Genomic DNA, 22,142 nt, shown 5'->3' with positions numbered 1-22,142 from the left:
TCCTTGTTTGTGTCTGACAGTTATTGACACATCTGATGACATCAGTGCTGTTACCGACATTCTGACGAGGCGCATTGAGCAGTTTGAATTTCAGACCCCACCTCACTGGATGTCCTTATTTAAGGAAGAGCCTCCCGGCAGCCCCCAAAACCCCCGGCAACACTCACCACGCCACTCCCCCAGTCCCCGCTGTCACCGTTCTCGTGCTCTACTCTCCTCTGATGCCAGCCTTGCCTCAGACAGCTCCAGCCCCTGCAGTTCAAGTCCCTGTTCACCCCACTACCTCGCCTCCAACCGCTACCGCCCTCGTACACTTTCCTTGGATGCCAAGCTGTCCACACTGCGAGGAAGAAACTACGGGGGCCTCCACTGTTCGTGCCAACCTCCACCATCCAGCCAGTTCCACCAACAGGCTCCACCTCTTTCCTGCTCCAGCTCCACTTCCAGTAACAGCTCAAGTGAAGGGAGCAACAGCCCAGAATCAGATCTCGCCTTTTCGCGACCTTCTGGGGCACGCCGAAGCCTGAGGAACCTCAGAGCAAAGCTGGACCCCAGAAACTGGCTACAGAGTCACGTTTAGTTTCCATCCTAAGAAAAGAATTGCTCAAAAAAACGACCTGCTTCTAAAAGAAAGGATCACAACCATTCTGTTCTTAAATGTTACCCCTTAAAAGACCTGCAGTGTCCATGAGAAAGCTATCCAGTGTGTCCTCAGTGTGGCTCTCACTTCAGGGATGGTGGTGGACAATGACTGACTAGTTCATGGGAGAATTCCTGTACATGGATTCAGCACCATGTTGATGAATAGTTATTTATACATGGTTCACTGTCAGTATATGCAGTTTATGTAATAGAAAAATCCCACGATTCTTAAAGTCATACTAGAGTACAGTATTTCTAACTGACAAGGCATGACCAAGAATCAGACCATGACTCCAGTCTCTTTCAAACTGGACTAACAATCTAACAGTCAGTTGCAGCAGTTGAGTATAAATCCAGTCATATAGTGCAAAACTCAACAGCCACTACATTGAAATTTACAAGCTACTGAAAATTTGCTATACTGAAAATAAGCTATGAAAACCGTTTCATAGCTCTAAATGTATAGCTACGTTTTTATATGTGCATAATAAAATCTGCTCAAAATGTTCATTTTCTATTATTTAATTAGATGCACATTAAATTAGCACCAACTTATTTAGTGTCTTTTGCCATAATTTGTTTTGTAAAACAGTTTGTTAGCCAGTTAATGTGACAAGTGACAGAATGATCCAGCCAACAGCAGTGATGTGGTCCCAAGCTGATAATGATGAAGTGCTAGATGATTAACACATTGAGCTCAAATCTCAACATGTTCAAAGTGCAGCAAAGTGTTTAAAACCGACACTGGTGCTGTGCCTAATATCCAGGTTTATATCATGTCTGTGTAATTGCTGTGCTGAGAATTGTCTATCAGTGAGCAGTGGTCCTCTGGTGGTCTACAGAAGACAAATGTTGAATATATATATAAACCGTCACTAGTCAACTAATCCTACTGGTTATGATGCACCTTGTTGAAAGAAATTCCTTGTTGCTGGGTTGGTGGTACCCTTAACTATATATTTTTAGAAAATATCTAAGGTACATGTTATGTGCAAAGGGTATATGCTTGAGGGTACAATGTCAGCAACTTGTGATGGTTTAGATTATTATCCTTTTTTTCCCCTCAGTGTGTGCACCACATATCCAATGCACCACATAACCAACATTTTTCACTTGGATGATAGTATGATGTTTCACAGTATCTGCTTTAGTAATTAAGAATTAAAAATCAGGGTCGAGAGGTCTGTTACGAAAAGACCACGTTGTAATGTAATGTAATCAGCTCTCATGATGTTACATGCTGATGTAAAGATGGTGCTTCCCATTGCAGAAATAAAATGCATTAGGAGTTATGAAACGTACACGACTATGCAAATGTGTCCCAGTTTAAAGCGTTACCTGCTCCGCGTTTCATTTGCAGCATCAGTGCAGTTTGCTTCTCCTTTGTCACTGATCTGTGATTTTAGCACTTCTACAATAAGCTATTGATGGGAAAGTCCATAACAAGGTGTGCTTTGTCATTTCTCTGAGGTCAAGACCCAGTCTACTCTGGACAACTCCTATATAATCTAGCTAAGAACAGAACATAAATATGTGCATCTCAGAATTGTCATTTTCACCATAATGAGGTCTTGTGTGTGAATAATAACGCTGCAGTGTGTTAAATATGCAAACCAGGAATAGTGAGTGTATGATGCAGTGGGTCTGTGTTCTGTTTCAACTGTTACTGTTTACTGAAAAATATATCAGTATGGTGGAAGTGGTGAACTTATACACTGTATTACTGTACTGAAGTGAATTATTAACTAATAGCGCTTTTATTGCTAATTAAAGAGCCACCAAGATTTAATTTTAATCTGTAAATTTCATTCAGGCTGTGTTTCCTGTTGTAAAGTTTTGTAAATTAACAGCTTTCTTTGTTGCCTTTGTTAAAACTGTATTTTACCGTATTCATTTTTGTTAGAGATACAACTGTTGAGTTATTTTATCAGAGTACAGGCCTAACCGTTCTGGTAAATAACATTGGGTTTAACCTGGAGATGAGCATCGTGTCAGCAGGCTGTCTGCATGCGCATTGCCATTGGCGTGAAAACTAACTAAGCATGTAGAATAATAATAGAAATGAGAATTATTAAAAAGAAAAATTTGAAATAAGCCTAAACCATGTGTCTTATTTTTGTATTACACTGATTTCTCATGTTAAGCACAGGCTTGTGATCTATTTGTAGATGATATGTTGTGAGATGCTCTGTTATACTTACAAAAAATAAAAAGAAATTAAATACAAGGTAGAGATCTTTAATTAGGTGATGAAAAAACTGAAAGAGACAAAGGAAGTTGGTCAACTCGTATAAAATAGAATTAATAAAATTCTGCTGAAATCTTATAGAGCAGTATCTGATACAAAAAAATAAAGATTTGAAAATGGGTCATGGTGCTAGATTTCATGCTTGAGGAGTTAGTGGATAGATTTATCAGTTACAATACAAACCTTTTGTTGTATGTGTGGTAGTACATTGATAAACCTGTATTTAATTTGTGTTTATTAAAATGTTTCACTCAGCACAAATACAGTAATAAACCTTACCGCCTCGGTCAGATGTTGGTTAGTAAAAATATATCCTCACCTCAGCATTACTGTGAACTAACAGAGTGAAGCACAATTTGGGATTACATTAGGCTTGTGCAATATAGCGACTCATCATATCATGATAGTTTACATTCATTCCAGTTACATTATTATACATCAACAGACCTGCCACCATTTGCAGATTTTGCATAGGAAAGCCAACCTTAAGATCAAGGTACCTTAGTACAACTTCTCACTCAAACCCATACACCAAAATAGTCTTTTTTTTCTACCCGATAAACTGGAAGATTGACATAAACTGGAAGCCAATTGACATAAATCTGGATTTGTGAATGTACTATGAACACTCTGATATTAATCGTTGCTTAGAAGCTACACCCCCTTTTCCCCTTCTCCCTATCTCATGTGCCCTCACTTTGTCAAGGTAAATAGAGAATATCTTGAGTTTGTTAATATTAAAATAAAATCTTTTACTGTGTGTTTGACTTAACTATCGTTAGACAAGTAGATATTTTCTATCATACTGCACAATTACCCCAAAATCCGGGATCAAGCTTTTTTGCGGTTGCCACTGCCAGCAAGCAGTTCCTGACTGCACAGCTGATATCATTGTGTTCCTTTTCTTTTCTGTTCTGGACCATTGAATTTTTCAATTTTTTTTTTTTTTCAAATGGTAAATCACAAGCAGGGAAAAATCAATATTGCAAAAGCCTAATGTAAATACATGAAAAAATTGATCAAAATGTGCTCAGCAGCACTGCAGAAACTTTATAAGTAATACAGGGTTCATCCCGATAACAAACAATAAACTGATACATGCTCTAAATGCAGTTGTAACGAAGGCTTATAGTTTCTATATCTAACATTAGAATTACAAAGCCATAAATCGGTCAATACCATAATGACTGATTTCTGTGTTAGAAACATAACTAAGAGAATCAAACATACTGCTGAGCCAAATCATAGGTAATAAAAATAAACAAAAACAATATCCTGTAGAAGATGGTTCAGAATAACTTCAAGAAATCTGTCTCACTTTGCCATGCACAAGACTGTTGCACAAGCATTGATCTCAGATCATTTTGTTGTCTTTTTGTCCCATTGGTCTTTTAGTACCTTCACTGTGGCACAGCCAGAATACTTGGAGCCTGTTTTTAGCTCCCTCTGGTGGATAACCCAAAGATTTTGTTCCCTGAGTGCTGGTACTGAACCTAAAAGACAAATAACTGTCTCTGAAAAATAATTGGTCCTTAGATGGTCTCCACATAGTTGGAAGGGAAGAGACCATGACGGCCATCTTTGCTGAAACCCCTCCACCAGGCTTTGTCCACTGTTTCCACGTCCATGATGATGTCCCCAGGCTCAAAAGAAATCTCGGTTTCATCCTCTGGAAAGCATAATGTGTTCAGAGATCAATATGAGACATGTATTGCATAAAGGATTGTTTGGATTTCAGTGGAAATGAAAGGACCTCTGACCTGCTTGGTAGTCATAGAGCGCTCGCACGCGTAGAAGCGGCCTGTCTGCTGAGGACTGTTGGAAACAAACATTGATTATAATACATTTGAATCCAAATTTATGGTGTTTATATATTTAAATAGTGTCTTTGTCAAGAACTTACTAAGTAGGTCAAAATCAGACTGTAAGTCCTACCTCTCCATTCTCTGCCTCTTCACTTTGGGCATCTTCTTCCTCAGAATCTTCGCGATTGACTATGTAAGTATACTTCTCTGGTGTGCTATGGTCAGACGAATCATCACATTCCTTGGCTAGATTAAGGATATATAAAGCACATGTTCATGTTCTATTTAACAGTTTGTCAAATTAATAAGCCATTACCACATAATCTTTATTCTGTGGCTATTTATCTGTATTGGGAAGACAACATGAAATCCCATTACCTGTACCATTCTGAGGACATACACCATTTTGGTCTGGTCTTCCTTCCTCAATCACAAGGTTTTTAGTCTCCTCTACACACACTTCTGTGTATAAAGAGATGATTGAAGACTCAAGTCAAAAACCATGTTGATGAATATATACTGATGTCAGAATTTTATTACACCCTTGTTAAAAATATCATTACGCACTTTTCAGCATATCATTGAACTCCTGTTACTATACTATCTGAAGTGTTATCAGAAAATAATTATACTATATATATATCATAATATCACTATACTCCCTTCAGAATATGATACTTCCATCAAAATATCATTTATACTCCCACTAGAATATCACTTATACAACCATCAAAATATCACTATATTAATACTTCATTATGCTCTTGTCAGAAATGTATTATCTGTGAATAAAATGTATACTCCCATCAGAATATCACTATACTTGACAGATTATTATTATAATCCCATTAGAATATCATTCTACACCTGTAGGCATATCACTGTAACCGTGTGAGAATATCGTTACACTTGCCTGTTTCATATCCAATATTAACCCCAGTCTCTTTCACCAGGGTTTCTTCATTACTGGCTAATGTTTCAGACTCTGGTTGTTCCCCGCTTGAACCAAACTCTGATGATTTTTCAGCTTCCTCCTGCTCTGGTTCTTCCTCCTCTATAGGTTCATCCACCTCAATTAGAGCAGAAACAGCAATATGTTCTGATCGTGGCAGGAAGGCCTGCTCTGCTTCAGCTAGATCTTGAGAGCTGATCGATGTTTCTGTGAGTGGAAGACAGGCGGTGCATGCTTCAGACGGTAATTTTGCCTCTTCTTTCTTTGGCCCGACTATGATATCTAAGTCTTCCTCTATTCCATCCGGCATGCAGGTGTCAATGAGGAGCTCTGAGATGGATTCTTTGAAGATAATAAACAGACTAAATGCTAGTAATTTATACTTCATACACCATAAGCTACAGTTTAAACTGGATAGCCACAATGCTAATTACCAAATCCATTCAGTTTGTAATGTTTTGTATTATTATCCTTTATACTAGCTAATGGTCTCTAGTAAAAATGTTTGAGTAAAAATGATTTTATTTTGCATTCTTGTCTATTTTAATACAACAATCAGACAACTTTTTTCTTTTGGTACAGTACTTTCTTGATGTTTGCCACAAGCTAAGCAGGTAACATTCACTTTCCCTGATTTGGATTTAGAAACAAATAGGATTTGGTCATTCAAATTACACTCAAATTAGATGTGAGGGCTAAGAAACTGTGGACTGAAATGTTTTATTCAGAGCTTACCCTTTACTGGAACTGGTTTGTCAGGCAGGGGTGCAGATGTAGCATCTGGGATAGTTGCAGGTTTCTGCTCATTATCTTCTACACTAGATGATTTACTCTTGATCACACTTGAAGATTCAGTGACTGTAGTGATCTGGGCAGGAGGAAGGTCAGGAAGGGAGGACTGAGGTGGAGGAGCTTTAGACTCTGGCAGGCTGGGCAGAAAGGAGATGGGTGGGGCAGAACACTCAACTGGAGATGTGGGAGGAGTCCTCAAAGGTGCGTGAGGGCTTTGGGGAGATTTTATTGGACGGAAGCTGGGGCTAGTCGGGGACATGCAGCGATTGAAGGGACTAGTCGGTGTGCGAGAGAAAGGGGAGGTGACAGAGGGGCTGATTGGGGAAGTGGGACCACTACTGGCACTGGCTTTCTCGAAGATGAAAGCAGTGTCTGTCAAACTGCGCTGGTAACGACGGAATGGCGGCTTGCCTGGATATTGAACAACAGGAAAAATTAATTGTCTAAGGCTGCACTTAATGACACAAAGATTTGGAAGGTTGCTTGTATAATACTTACCTGAGCGAGGCGATACAGGGCTGGTGGAGCTTTGTGATAGTTGCCTGAAAAACTCCCGTGGGTTCATGGAGCGCTGGGAAACGAGGGCCGCTGCCTCCTAGTGGTCATCATTAACAACAGAGTCAGATGCTGTGAAGTTTTTCCTTTTCAAATATGATAAACAAACCTGTAAAAACACTCACAGCTGCTTTCTCTATGGACTCGCTGCGTCTGAGTCGAGCCCTCATCTCCTCTTCATGCTCTCTCTGCTGCACCTCCTGTCCATCATTCAGGTTCATCTCGTAAACATGATAACTCTCTAGTAGTGAAACCAATCATTTTCTTGATTACTCACCCAACGAGTTTTCTCCTGTCTTCTAGCTTCTTCTTGACGTTTGGCATCCAGTTTCCTAGAAAAGCAAAAAATACAGAATTTCCTTTTTGCCATATTCCATGTCCACTTGCTCAGTTTTTAGCTGTTCTCACATGCTGATATACAATCTATAGAACAAACTTTTCATTGTTTCATTCATTTACAGTGATTTATTTGAGTTTCAATGCAGTAACCAGATCATTACAGTTTTGCAGCATTGAAACCTTTATTCCATTTATCAGCTAGTGTTAGCACAGTAAGAAGAATGATGCAATTATGCAATGAATTTAAAACTGAAGTGGGCGTGACATAAAGTGAAAGTGGGTGTGGTCTAAACAGAAATGGATGTTATTTAAAAAAAGCAATATGAACCCTGGTACTATGCTCTGAGGAAACACTGGAAATGAAACATATTGAGATTACATAAATAAAAATAGGTAAAAGATTGGAAAATGTGGTTTATGTTTTTATTCTAGAAAAAATGCAAAAAAACCTGAAATGCATTATTTTCATTATTTGACCATTTTGTTAAATGTGATAATGAAGTAACACTGGTTAAACCTAACACACTAAACTGTCCTGGTGATAAAAATAATACTCAAAATAAAGTGTATCAATACCCTTGGTAGTTCTTGTGGAATTGCTTATTACCTTTGCTCCTCAATCATTTGCAATTTTTCATTCATCTTTCTGTCTCTCTCCTCTGCCTCCTTCTTTTCTTGCAGAACTCTTTCTCTCTCTCTGCGTCTCCTGTCCTCCACAGCCCTCTTCTTCTCCTCCTCCTTCCTCTCCTCTTCCTCACGCTGAGACACAGGAGGCAGGTGAGGGAGTGTTATTAGAGATTACCTGACTTTCCTGCCTTCCTCGAAACGTACTTACACGTTTCTGAATTTATTCAAACAACCCATGTGTTCGATTGTATTTTAGACAGCAGAGATATCAGTGTACTACCAAGTTTAAAATTGTGCACCTCTGCACGTGCCCAGAAGGATTCTCTGTTAATCCATCTCATCTCCATGGCAGCGTTCGTCTTCCTGTAGTTTGTTCCCTGTAAACAGTAAAGCGCAGATCAGGTGTATATCTTATTCATTTCAATGGCGCATTTTTAGCAAGTTTTTAATGATTCGAGTATTATCAAGCATGGTCTGTTACCACTGTTTCTTCTTTCTCTGTCGATTTGGAGCTTCTTCTAAATCTCTCCATGGGTGGACGAACTTTTGCCAGAATTTCTGCAATCTTTTCCTCAGTCAACTCATCTTTATTAGAGGCACTGATAAACACATGGGCTTCCTATGAGATGGAAAGTAAAAAATAGGCTCACTTAAATGAAAATGTTTTAGAGGAGGGGGGGCACGGTGGCTTAGTGGTTAGCACGTTCGCCTCACACCTCCAGGGTTGGGGGTTCGATTCCCGCCTCCGCCTTGTGTGTGTGGAGTTTGCATGTTCTCCCCGTGCCTTGGGGGTTTCCTCCGGGTACTCCGGTTTCCTCCCCCGGTCCAAAGACATGCATGGTAGGTTGATTGGCATCTCTGGAAAATTGTCCGTAGTGTGTGAGTGAATGAGTGTGTGTGTGCCCTGCGATGGGTTGGCACTCTGTCCAGGGTGTATCCTGCCTTGATGCCCGATGACGCCTGAGATAGGCACAGGCTCCCCGTGACCCGAGGTAGTTTGGATAAGTGGTAGAAAATGAGTGAGAGAGTAAGAGTGTTTTAGAGGAGTAAATTATGTGAGGAATAATACACTATTGGTCATGCTGTTGTAGCGGAACTAATCAACCTACTATCAACAATTTTTCCAGTATCAGAACATCCTGTTTTGGATGTTTTATTCTTTATACCACAAACATTCAAAAATATTACAATTTAAAATTTTTTCACCAATGATTATTCAAAAAACTGCAGCCTGTTATACTACAGAGAGACTGTCAGAAAGCGCTGACACACACCTTCTGCTTCCATAAGAAACAATAACTTAACCCTTTATTCCACATTCACCAGTGTTCTGATGCACCGGCTGAATGAATATCTGACATTTCTAATCAGTATAAGCAAATAACTTATTTTATCTCTGCAAGTCTGATATAAGATTAGTCAGGACACTTGGATTTCAGCGTGAGATGTTTTTACCTGTGTCTGGACCTTTACACAGAATTTCAGCGGATGAAGAATGCACCTGACATTCATTGCTGAAGATGGACACAAAAAAAAAACCAGATGCAAATTCCATATTTTCACCTCTTCACAGCATTTCCTCATTGATTCCTCACGACTGCCAACGTCATATCTCTACTGATAATCCAGTTTAACTTTCCAATACCAAACATAACTTCAACTTCAACATCACATACCAAGAAACAACAAAATAAAGAAGAAATTCTGTTCAGCTGATGTTCACCTGTGTGTTTGCTTTCACTAGTTTGGTGAGATTAGGAAACATGCTCTGAGCACACTCCAAAGATCACTACATTCACCCACACACACAGGGAGTCTATCTTTGCCAAAGAGCACAAAATCTTTGTTTGCTTTCCACAAACTTTTCATATACTAACATTAGAAGCCAGTGTATTTGCATTAGCTTTGCTGGGCTGGGCTCAAATCTTATAGCACCGATTAGACACAGATAGCTCACCTGCACACACCTCTGTTCACTACAGCATCAAGACCTGCTGAGACCTGTCCAGTAGCATTAGTTGTAAACATTCTCTCTCTCTCTCTCTCTCTCTCTCTCTCAATATATATTATACAGTGTATAGCTGACTCATATTAAGTGAGAGACTAAGTAACAATTTCCTGTTGCCTTAAGCTTAAATCTAATTCTGAAAAAGTGTTAAAAAATAATAAAATTCAATCAAACTATATATTAGTGCTGTGATATATAATGAGGTCAGAACAAAAGTATAAGGTATAAGAATAAGGTGAGCTTCAGGGAGATCAGGCCCAGTTTCACTTCTTTATATCATTCCGTCCTATGACCATTGGTGGTGCTATTGTTCTTGGTTTCAAAAAGATTCACTATAATCCACCTTGAAAACATTCGTTACCACAAAATAATCTCCAGAAAATGGCAACAATAAAACCTTTATTTATTTATTTATTTATTTATTTATTTACTTATTTTTTAACTTTCAGCTCTGCCAAAGCCAGCTCTATCAGCTACCAACTAGGGATGACTGAACGCACACTTTACCAACTGGGGATGACTGAACACACACCTCACAAACTGGGGATGACTGAACGCACACTTCACCAACTGGGGATGACTGAACGCACACTTCACCAACTGGGGATGACTGAACACACACCTCACAAACTGGGGATGACTGAACGCACACCTCACAAACTGGGGATGACACTATCAGAAGAAAGCCTTATCTGCCCTCTTACACATATGTGAGCTCACAGATCCTCATGATTGTCTATTGTCTCTCATTCATATTCATTACATTCATATCAGTCATGCTATATTTTCTCATATTTTGTCTTTTTACTTCTCCTTGTACATATTCCCACTTTACTGTATAGCAAATTGCATTTTTTTCCCTTATTATTCTATTTTATTTTACATTATTATATTTTACTATTAAATTCTATTTGAAATAAGTATTTTTTTTTTATTTGACTGACAGGGGATGTCCAGAGCTCCACAAATATCTTTTGCTTCTTTGACGCCCAGATATTGATGACTGTGGCATCATCAGGATTTGTTTATCTGGCGATCGCAAACTGCTCCTACAAGCTTTTTTTCTGTCCATTTAATTCTGCGCTACTCCAACAGATTTCTTCCAGGAAGTGGAGTGATAAAAATACAACCGCAAAAAAAAAAAAAAAAGAGCAAACCTAAGTATAATCAGCACATCACACAGAACTATGCGTGGGTGTATGTTTGTGTGTGCTGAGAACTGGATGTGTTTAGAGAAAATGAAGTATGAAACAGGATCGTTTTAACTGAGTGACCACACTGGTGCAGAACAGATCCCATCACACCTCACACAAACACACTTCAGATCTTCTGTAGACCGTCACCCTAAATTCAGAAGCTCTTCAGGCATGGAGAGGAGGAGGAAGAGGAGGAGGAGCATGTCTGTGTTCTGGTTGAAATCTCATCTGTTTGTGGACAGTGACGAATGGTGAAAGTTATTAAAGACTAGAACTCTGGGTCTGATCCTTTGCCAAAACTTTCCTTCTCGGGTTAAAAACACGAAGCCGTTTGCACTGTATATTTAATACAAACATGAAACAAATCAAGTTTAAATCAAACACTGCTACTATGTTTGGACTCCTCTGTAGTTATAAACTATAGCTTGCAGAATGCTGTATTCACTATATGCCAGTGTATGCTTAACGGCAACTTTTTTAATGATAACAAAAGCTTGAAGCTTGTATGAGTCAGTTACTATTACATGAATTAGATTGTGCAACCCTGTACTTGAGTTTATTCAAGCAGTATTAGTAAATGTTTTAATAAAGATATTCACATACACACCCACACACACACACATCTATAGTCCACATAAAACTCTGCAGATGGAATAATGACTTAGAAAACAGGGGCACGAAAAAGGGGGCATGAAAAAGAAAGGTCTGTGGGTGTGCCTCAGAGTCTTACATCACCGTCAGTGCTGGCTGTGGTTCAAGGCCTGCAAAAACCCCAGTTTCAGAAGGGATTAGTGCACTGCACAGTGCTAGCAAGCACAGGCTGCTTCTTCCACACCCAATTCTTTCTTCATGTCTACAAACCTCGTACCCTTCCCACAGTGAAAGCACCAAGGAGAGCACAGACAAGTCGAGACTGCTTCATCAGCCTGTCTAATCCAGTGTAATACTTTATTCGAACATATGAAGTAATAGTCTTCCCTTCGCTCCCTCCCTTTCTTTCTTCTATCTTATTCATCCCTCTTACAAAACAGGAGGATGGCAGATGACTGTTATTACTTGCCTAGATAATAGGTTTTAGCTTGTTGACGTACAGTAACGCCCCCAAGGTGCAGCTCGACATAATAACAATGTCTGTGTCAGCACTACTAATGTAACAACTTTCCCTAGGGTAACATGCGGAGAAGTCATTTTTATACTTAAATATTAAAAAAAAAAAAAAAAAACGAGGTATGCTACCTTCATCCCAAACAATAACCGCATAGTTTTACTTGTCTACACCTGGGCTTCCCAAACCATTTAATAACACGGACCACACCTTAGGAGCAGAGTGGTTTTACAGTGTGTTTTACAGTACACAGTGTTTCGCTCTCGTTCGCTCAAGAATGTGAGAATTCAGCACACATATGGGACTAGATTTCAACGCATGTAGCCTACCACTTTAACCAAGTTAAAACAAATCTATTTATTAAAATACACATCTACTTGTCATAGTCTGAATTTGCATACATACAGACATAAAAATTTTTCTTTTGAAATGAAACCTGAGCCATTTTGAAATATGCCTCAGGTACATATCTAATATGTAGCCATGCGAAATGAGAACGTTCAGAGTGAAATTCATAGAAACTGAGTTGTGTGTTGAAAGAATTTTCTCATTGCTCATTGAGGTAGTCCGGATGCGGGACAAGAGTGTTTTTGTTAAAGACAGATATGGATCACTTACAGCTACAAATGTCAACCTTCAAGACAGATCCGTCGGATCTGAGCATTAAAATCAGAATTGTGCAATGAAGCTTGAAATGAGAACACAGAAAGTAACTCTTGGCTCTGCGTATACAGTATCTCTATAGATCAGGTGTAGAACATGAGAATTCTCTACTCAGCTTATCTGTTCATACAACAGATGAAAAAGCACAGTTATGAAAACATATCATACACACGCTGCTTCTGCAGCAACTACATTGTTTGTTAACCATAAGTACTGTTAGTTAATGCTGATGCACAAGTCACATTATAAATGCTAAGTCACCTTGGTATGCTTACGATGGTTTCTTCAGTGTGAATTCACACGCTGCTTGGCCTGGCTCACCGAATCATCTGTTTGCAGACGTTTATTGAAAATGAATAGCAGACGAGTGATTAGTAACTCTGGTGAGTTGAAATCCATTAACGCTGGAGAGTATTGTATAGGATTACAACTTGAATCAGCTTAAATCACCGCAAAGTTAACCCTTTTTAGCAGTATACTGTTCCGCTCTACCGGCTGAATGAAAATCGACCTGTCAGATATTTTGAATCAGTAGAAATAAATGAATTATTTTATTGCTGCAAGTCTGATATAATATGATACACAGCAGTGTTGGATTTCAGTATGAGATGTTTTTCACACTGTTGGGATAAACTCACACAGAATTTTAATGGTCGAATATAACACCATCAAATTTTAGTTTTTAATGAAAAAAACTTTAAAGATAGAAAGATTTGTGCGAAAACACAATAAAAGAGGCGCAAACTCCATTTCTGGCTTCTGGTAAAAAAAAAAAAAAAGAGTTCCAGAAACTTACAATATGATAAAGCCTTAACAATGTATAGGCTTGACACAGTTAATACACACGTTATAACTGATTTTCTGCTGTAAAGTTTTGGTGTCTGCTTAAACCACCGGATTTATGAAGCTTTCATCAGATTCTGTTAGCTTTTTGTCATGTTAATTAACACAAATGCAAACTCTTTGTGTTAATGAGCCAATGAATTCTTTTCTAACTGAAAAATCAAATGGTCTGAACTACAATTTGAGAAAACTCAGACCCAGCCAGTTAGAGCTGGTGGATGGAAAGAATTTGAGTTACTAATGCAAAAATCACATGCAATTTGTTCCCAGAAAATAACACAAGGTCATTAGAAAATCTCAAACATCTATTAATCAATTTAATCAACTAACAGGAAAGCTGGAAAATTTCAACTCAGCTAATGTTTTGGTAGCTATTTGACCAAGCCGGAGTATACTTTCAGAATTTTTCTAAGACAAAATGAGATTCCAGTTAATATTTGATTGCAAATATGTTGTATGCTTCTGTTTCAAGTCAACAGTCCTCCTTGGCAAAAGAACTCTGGATATTTATGCAAAGAGTTACCCATGATCACATGGAAGATGACGGTGTTTTGGTGGTAGAATGACCTGTCTAACACACACATTATGTATGTTAAATAGCGTATGCATATGTAGCTTGATGGTTAGAAATCTCCAGTGTTTGCAATGCAGAAAAACATTTGATCAAAACCCAACCATTTCCAGTAACTGGTGTAATTACCTGCCAATTATTTCTTCCAGCACAGACTCACTGCACTGTGAAGCAAAACAAAAAAAAAATCAAATAAAAAGTAGACAATACAGAGAAGTAGCTTGAGGGGATTGAGACACCACCAAAATGTCTCATGTTAAACCTGTTATTGATACTATGTGGCAGAAGCCAAAATGGAGAATCTGGTTTGAATTGTGAACCCATGTGACTGAAAATGGAACATGTGCTTCTGTTTGCAAATGGAGATTGGAGGATTTAAAATGAGTCAAAATACATTACAAAACTGGAGTATGTGGTAACCTAGTGGTTTAGGTGTTGGACTACCTACTGAAGGTTACGAATTTGAATCCCATACCCACCAAGATGCCACTTCTGGCTCCCTCAGCAAGGCCCTTAACTCTCAGTTGTACAAAAAAAAGTAATTACTGCATATTAAATCTCTTGCCAACAATTTTCTTCATAAGTGTAAATGGTAAGAGGCACTAGAAGCTACTAGCTACAATGCCTCTACTTGCATGAATCCCTGGCATCCAGTGTATCCCGTTTGTCTTTGGGTTCCAGCAGACTCCATCCAGATCTGCCAAGAACAATAAAAGCTCCAGCAAGCGCAGTAATCTGCTATTAATTCCAGTTACCATTCCAAACAACAGAGCCATCTATGACCTCACCCTCAAAACTTGCTTTATAATGAAGGCAGTCAGTGGTGCCACCGTGACAGCAGAAAGCAGGAAGAGGGCTTGAGAGAGTTGACTGATATCCAGGAAAGAGAAGAATGTCTCACATTTCCACACAGGTACCATTGGAGAAGAGACCATGAGATTTAGACTAGACCTGAGCAGCTCTCACAGTTGACGTGCTTTTATTCTGTAGTGACATGCGCTTCCTGGATACTTAATGTGTCGTTTTTGTGTCATTATTCACAGGAAAAACAAGGGCTGATCCTCTATCCACAGCAGACCAACAGAGCACAGAAAGCAACAAGTGACCATTCCTTTTCTAAGCATATGAGACACCAAACCTTGATTTAAGCACCAAAAGCAATATAATTAAATTGTTATTTTCTCACTTCTATTCAAACTATGTATGACACAAGCAAATCAACAGATCAAAACAATTGTCTTAAAGAAATCCTCAGACCAAGCCACAAGTGGCCTGACAAATCCAACATTTTATGTTTCTACCTGTAATTAGTTTCCATTTAATCTTTAACACAAAACATTGCAAGAAAAGCGTACAACCGCGGTTGAAACTGGTCCCGTCATATACAAGTCCCTTATATACAAGATTTTGCCATAACAGAAATTAATGTAAAATCAAGCCCCTGATATTCAGAGAAGCTAGCAATTTCCTCAATTATTTCTCAGATTTTCTGCAGATTTGGGCCAAGACGTATCATGTAGTGGTAGAACTGGTAGAACTTTATGTAATTTTCTGAAAAGAAAAAAAAAAAACAACACAAAAAATCCTCAAAGTAAAACAGTCTCAAAAAGTTTGTAAAATCCTTGTGAGACTAATAAACATTAAATCTAAAATCTATCATGAAATGTGTATTGATACGTTTAGATTAAAATGAATAAATGTAGAATAAATGCTTCAAATGAACTGTTAGTACAGTAAACTTGCTTTTGCAATTCTGCTAGTGAAGCCAGTATGAAGCAAATAATGTAAATCAAAGCAGCAATTCACAACAACAACCACCAACAAGAAAAAAACAAGGCAACTAACTGACTCTTGGTATGTGAACGTAATGCATTTTGTCTCCAGAAATGGTGACAAGATCAGAGCATCCAGTTCTAAACTCAAAGAACATGTACAACGGTCAAGACCCAAAGTCCACTCTGAACTTCTAAAATAACAAGTACATAACAAATATGTGGCTTCAACCCCCTACGTAAACAAGGCCTTCCCTAAGAAGGGCAGTCATGAAAGGTCCCACTGCATATATTTCACTACATGTCAGAAGATCCAAAGTGAAAATGGGGAACAGAAGACATTCTTCGGATGCCTCTCAAGCTGACCGGGTGATGCCTTTTAAAGGCAATAAGTATAAAAGTAACCTTGTGTGCATTCAATAAACTCATAAAACTCTTCTCTGTGATTATGGAAATGTTAGGCAAACATGGTTAAGCCAGGAAGGCCACGGAGACCATGAACGTTCTCACGACATCAGACACGGCTTGTCTGACTCGGCTCTGTAACAAGGAATACGCTCGACACTCCCAATACGCAGGGGTCGACGATGAAGTGACCGAGATTACCTTTTTTCAGAGCTATTCTTTTCTTTCATTCTCTCTTCCTCCATTCCATCCTATCATTCTGCTCCTTCTTCCTGTCCACCATGTGTGAGAGTTTATTTGTTGGTGTGGTGCTCAATAGAGCTGGAGAATAATAGGTAAGAGAGAGGAGGAAGGGAGCAAGTGAGCTGTGCCTGTCACCAGCCATTGAACAGGCACTCTGTAAATACAGACGGAGGAAGGAAACAAACTATAAATAGGAAACATTGGCTAACAATAGAAAGTGTTTTTTAGGCTTGTGAGATTGGGGTTAATGTGCCATCGTTTTGTGCTTTCGTAAGCAGTTAGTCTAAATAGTGATACTGATAGTTTATCTGTTCTTCAAGGAGGAAAACACATTTACATTTCCAGCATTTAGCAGACACACTTAACCAGAGCAACGTACATTTTATCTCATTTTTATACAACCGGACATTAAGGGCCTTGCTCAGGGGCCCAGCAGTGGCAGCTTGGTGGACGTGGGAATCAAACTCACAACCTTCCGATTGGTAGCCCAGCACCTTAACAACTAGGCTACCACATCAGCAAGATATGTCAGTATATTATAAGATTATGAGACACAACAGACTTTGTTTAAGTCTATTTTTCAGTCTTAAAGTAGCAGGCACCATGTTTTCTGGCAGACATAAAAACATTCTCACTTGACAACTAGATAGGATCTATTACTGATTCAAAATCCTATTGATACTATGTTCCCAAAGCTAACCTGTGGTATTGTACCCATCAGAACATGATTATTAACAGCTGAAAGTATCGAAAAAACCCAATAACTGGCCAGTTTGCTTGTTGTATTTCTAAAAGATCTTAATTTCTTTCCCATGCTTCTCAAGCCAAAAAATCACAGTTGCTCAAGTTAGTACAGCAAGCTTATCACACCCGGACAAGCCTGTGCAATCTGACTGTTCGTTTTTAGCACATTCACAAAGCCAATTTCAAACAAATACAACTCGCTCACACGTGCTCAAACACAGAAGAAGCAGACGTGCTGCGACAAACATATGAATAGAGGACATGTCACTGGGCAATCATCAATCTCACCTGAAGATCAACACACTTAGTGTGATGAATAGACATTTCATTTCATTGGAAGAGAGTACAATGACTTCATTATCATTTCACACCTCTTACCTCCCTCTTTCTCTTGTTTTTATCAACAGTGATCTCTGGGCCTGGGCTCATACAGGCTGTGTGTGTGTCTGTGTGTGTCTGTGTGTGTGTTTGTGCATGTGCATGCTTGTGTGTGTGTGTGTTTGTGTTGTGTGTATGTTCATGTCTGTGTGTGTGTTTGTGTTTTGTGTGTGTACACATGTCTTCTAGCTCACTCCTATCATGTCTGGCTTTTGTATTCAGAACTGCAGCGTGAAGACTGTAATTATTCGTTTAAAGAGATAGAAGAAAGGGAAAATAGAGTATACAGAGGATGATAGAACATTCCAGAAGGACACACACACACACATACACACACACACAGGATATATAAAAACAAACAAAGGAACGTTGCCCCCTTACTCATGCAAATCCTAAATGCTTACAAATGCAGATGTGAACTGAGCTGATTATTGGGATTCTATAATGAATTCCATGTATTGGTATTTTAATACCAGGAGAACATTCTGTTGCTGTTTTAAGAAGCACAAAACTAAATTATAAGTGTCATGTTTTGTCTGTGTTTATGGCAACAACAGGGCATAAAGTATTATTCTTAGCAGTGTACAGCAACACAACTTCCTTCACTAAAACCAGGGCTTAAATCATTCCGGAGCTGAGGAAATCCAAACATTTATTTAGAACATACAGTTAAATATCACTGAGCGCATCCAGCTATCAGTCTGCGGTTGATTAGAACATGCCCTCAGATGTCTCCTTGCAGTAAAAAAGCTCTCTGGGAAACATTTCTATAGATATTATTAGACCTTTTTTTAACCATCATGTCTGTTCACAATTACATCCCATTAGTCAATGTTATCACTTTGGAATAAATGTATTGTGTGGAATAAATGTACAAATGTAACTAGGCAACTATATCTTTTTGATTATAAACTTTTTCCTATTAAAGTCAAGTTGTGAATATACGCAGCTAAATAAATGTAACTTTAACTGTAATTTTTGGTCAATTTAACTTTAGATAAAAATTTATTTTTTAGTGGAATAGTGATAGCTGGTATGTTTTCCAGGCTACTACACATATATAATTAGCTAGTTGGCTAAATGTAAGTGTCCTGAGTTTTGAATTCAACCACAGTGAACAACTTTAATATAAACTGGAATAAGCTGACTGCACCCCAGGCCTCCTCACCCAACATCAGCATCTGACCTCACTAATGCTCTTGTGGCTGATTGAGCAAATCCTCTACAGAGTTATTATTGCTATAGAGTTATTATTGTTAATGGTAAAAAATAGAGACTACAAGAAGATGATAATAGGAGTCTATTGAGTTAGAACTCCTTGCTCAGTGGCGGACCAGGATGTTAATGATATATTGGGCTAGTTTAAAAACACTATGTGGCCAAAATTAATAAAAATAAATCTAAAGCATTTCCACACAAAGGTAAAGTGTAAGTGCAGAGACTGGGTCTGTGATGCACAAAATAATTTCTATTGTAAGCTACTGTACTTTCCAAGCAGATAAAAATCTGAATTATGGATTGGATAAAAATGTTGAAATACTTATTTCCCACCCTTTTTCAATTGGCCATATATTTGGGCTAATTCAAGGTTTTTTTGTGTGGTTTGAGATGTAGTGGGGGTTTGGAAATTTTGCTGAAACCTACTCTGGGTAATGATATTACCTGGAATACAGCTAAATATGGTGCTAGAGTAAATGCTGGTTGACTCTATTCTGTTAACTCTCAACTGCCTATTTCGGGTAATAAAAGTAAAACTATTATTCTAAAGATTCAGTAGATACTAACCAATAGCACAAGCCAAGTGTAATAGACTCTCATTGTTGTCTATACCATTATAAATGTCATCCTGCCCTAATCTAAAATCTGTAATCACCGGGCACTGCTGAAGATGGAAATGTATACCTGAAGTACAATATAAGTCTTCCTGAAGTAGTCAAGAATAGAAACAACCATGAAATGCATGTGATATTATTTTTTCTTAAAGTTAATAATACTGTTACTAAAAATAAAAGGAAAAGGAAAGATTACATCAGATAAAATGAATAAAAATACTAAATTTCAACTTCCTAGCAAAATCAGCAATCAGCAACGTGGCAAAAGAATGTTTTTATACGATCCTCTTTCACACAATTTCACAAAACCACTTCTGAATTTAGACTTAAATTTCACATGACCCACATATCTACAGTGTGGTTAAACAATGGCACTCTATTTCTTGTGTTATATTTCATTATATCTGTGAAAGGACTAAAAAGTGCAATATATGCAATAGCAATTCATCATAAAATCCTATTGCAATATATGCAATAGGATTTTATGATGAATTGCTGGGTAACAGTAGCACATCATTTTGTATGTTATGTGAATGAGAGAGAAAGAGAGAGAGAGAGAGAGAGAGAGAGAGAGAGAGAGAGAGAGAGAGCAAAGCAAGCGAGAGAAAGAGAGAAGATGATTAAGCAAGAAGAAAGAACGAATGGAAATGAGTTACCTTAAAGAAGCTTCTGACTGCAGGTACATGACTTGCACATTCTGTCCTTCGAAACTCTTCCACATCTTCTCCAACCTGTGCAATGCAGTTAGATGTAGTTCTGAGTTAAAGCTTTTCATAGCATGGAATAACAGAAACAGTTTCATTAACAGAAACATTTACAGTCTGCAAGTACATTCACAACACTGATAAAGGATTATATTATCTAGAGCAAGGGCAGTTACTGAATAATATTTTCATTGTATTTATGTATTCTGCAGAACTGAATAAGCACATCATCAGATATGCTGATTCACTGAGAGTTCTGATTCACTGCATACGGATATTAAACAGGAAATAACTTCTAGTTCCGCTGAAACTTCAGAATCTCCTAGATTAATCTAGACATGATTAGTACACAAAAATACTCATGTAGCAAGATGCCTGCGATTAAGTTGGAAGAGATAACAACGTGTAGGAGGACATGGCTTGAAATTATCATGAAGAAAAAGGAAGATGTGTAGCTTTATCTCATGCACTATAAAGGAAACAAAATCAGAATTTGTTTAAGTTAAATAGAATAAGTGTTTATATGTGGAGTTATCTGACACACACAATGTTTTTAATTGTACTGTGAGCAGGTCACTAAAGCCACCACCCCTTCTTCTCTGCATCGCCTGACTGGCTACAGATGCCACCTCTGACCTGGAACACAGCATTCCTGACCTGTTGTCCAGGCAACCAGTGTAGGGGAGGTTACTAAGAAGGATCCCAGCATGCTTTGCGAGCATGCGAGTGTATTTGAGCTACTTCAGTTACAAACCGTCTGGGGTCAAAGCCCTTTTGTGAGGAAAAACCCATTGACATATCTCATCAACAGGACCCTCACATACATCCCTCCTTAAAAACAGCCTTTCCAAAGATCTTTCTGTATCAACCAATGTGAAGCCACATTAAGCTCACACCCCAACGAAGGACCAATGGGAGAAGAGAATCGAGATTTCACATCCAATGGGAATAAATAAATGTGATCTCAAAGTAGTGTGGTACAAATGCCAGGCTTTAATGCTTTACTGCAATCAGAAAAGCTGCATCTAAATCTATCTGAACTGAGACCACAATGTAAACTATCTGAAATCAGACTTCTCTGTTCATATCCATTCAGCTTACCCAGCAGATAAGGATTATCCGTGACTGTTCCACACCAGGCAGTGCAATTCTGCACAGTCCGTACATCGGTTTGGCAATGTGAAACTTCTGGGCCAATTCTGTCAAGCCTCCATCTACAGAGAGATGAAAATTTTGGGATAAGAAAAGAGATTATAAATTATTCTGACAATTTTATCTCTATTTTATCTTAACTCTTTATTATAAAATAGAGATTATAAATTATTCTGACAATTTTATCTCTATTTTATCTGAACTCTTTATTATAAAACAAATCTTATATCAAGATAATTTGCTTGCTATTAACCACAATTAGTCAGATTGCCATTTCAATCATTTAAACATACACCGAAAGCAATGTTTCTACACTGTAGAAATGTATCCTTTAAATGATCTCAAACAAAATATCAAATGCTGTCATAATATGAACCAGAGGCTCATGGGAAATGTTTCCACCTTATGCAATTTTTTTGCATTTTCAAAATTGCATGAATATTAATGAACACATTTCTATAATAAACAAAATATTTGGAACATAAGAAACTGATTAATTAATGAAATCTTCTGTAAAAATGAAAAGAACAAAAAAAAAACCAAAACATGCATATTCACACTGTTGT

The 22,142-nt window shown here is 38.1% G+C and overlaps 2 protein-coding genes across 4 annotated transcripts in view; one reads left to right on the top strand and one right to left on the bottom strand.

Annotated features, from left to right (window-relative positions):
* The window catches only part of rtkna (rhotekin a), a 53,599-nt gene extending 50,871 nt beyond the window's left edge, over nt 1–2,728 (top strand). For both annotated transcript variants that reach the window (XM_060884316.1, XM_060884317.1), the window contains exon 12: nt 21–2,728. In XM_060884316.1, the coding sequence (XP_060740299.1) occupies nt 21–580 (560 nt within the window). In that variant the 3' untranslated portion in view covers nt 581–2,728. The remainder of the gene's footprint in view (nt 1–20) is intronic.
* Nucleotides 2,729–3,108: 380 nt separating this feature from the next.
* si:dkey-40c11.2 (drebrin-like protein B) overlaps nt 3,109–22,142 on the bottom strand; it is a 36,638-nt gene continuing 17,604 nt past the window's right edge. Inside the window, exons 3-16 of one of the 2 annotated variants that reach the window (XM_060884314.1) lie at nt 21,526–21,638; nt 20,377–20,451; nt 8,442–8,579; nt 8,260–8,337; nt 7,941–8,092; nt 7,272–7,326; nt 7,120–7,194; nt 6,938–7,034; nt 6,383–6,850; nt 5,609–5,989; nt 5,074–5,157; nt 4,826–4,941; nt 4,651–4,705; nt 3,109–4,559 (exon numbers count right to left, since the gene is read on the bottom strand). In XM_060884314.1, coding sequence (XP_060740297.1) covers nt 4,423–4,559; nt 4,651–4,705; nt 4,826–4,941; nt 5,074–5,157; nt 5,609–5,989; nt 6,383–6,850; nt 6,938–7,034; nt 7,120–7,194; nt 7,272–7,326; nt 7,941–8,092; nt 8,260–8,337; nt 8,442–8,579; nt 20,377–20,451; nt 21,526–21,638 — 2,024 coding nt within the window. In that variant the 3' untranslated portion in view covers nt 3,109–4,422. Of the gene's footprint in view, nt 4,560–4,650; nt 4,706–4,825; nt 4,942–5,073; nt 5,158–5,608; nt 5,990–6,382; nt 6,851–6,937; nt 7,035–7,119; nt 7,195–7,271; nt 7,327–7,940; nt 8,093–8,259; nt 8,338–8,441; nt 8,580–9,415; nt 9,714–20,376; nt 20,452–21,525; nt 21,639–22,142 lie in introns of those variants that run through there. The other variant, XM_060884315.1, reaches the window with a different exon arrangement.

The sequence above is a fragment of the Tachysurus vachellii genome, chromosome 12 (genome assembly GCF_030014155.1).
Source record: "Tachysurus vachellii isolate PV-2020 chromosome 12, HZAU_Pvac_v1, whole genome shotgun sequence".
Taxonomy (NCBI): domain Eukaryota; kingdom Metazoa; phylum Chordata; class Actinopteri; order Siluriformes; family Bagridae; genus Tachysurus; species Tachysurus vachellii.
The sequence above is the reverse complement of the archived record's forward strand: the minus strand, read 5'-3'. Positions and strand labels throughout refer to the sequence as shown.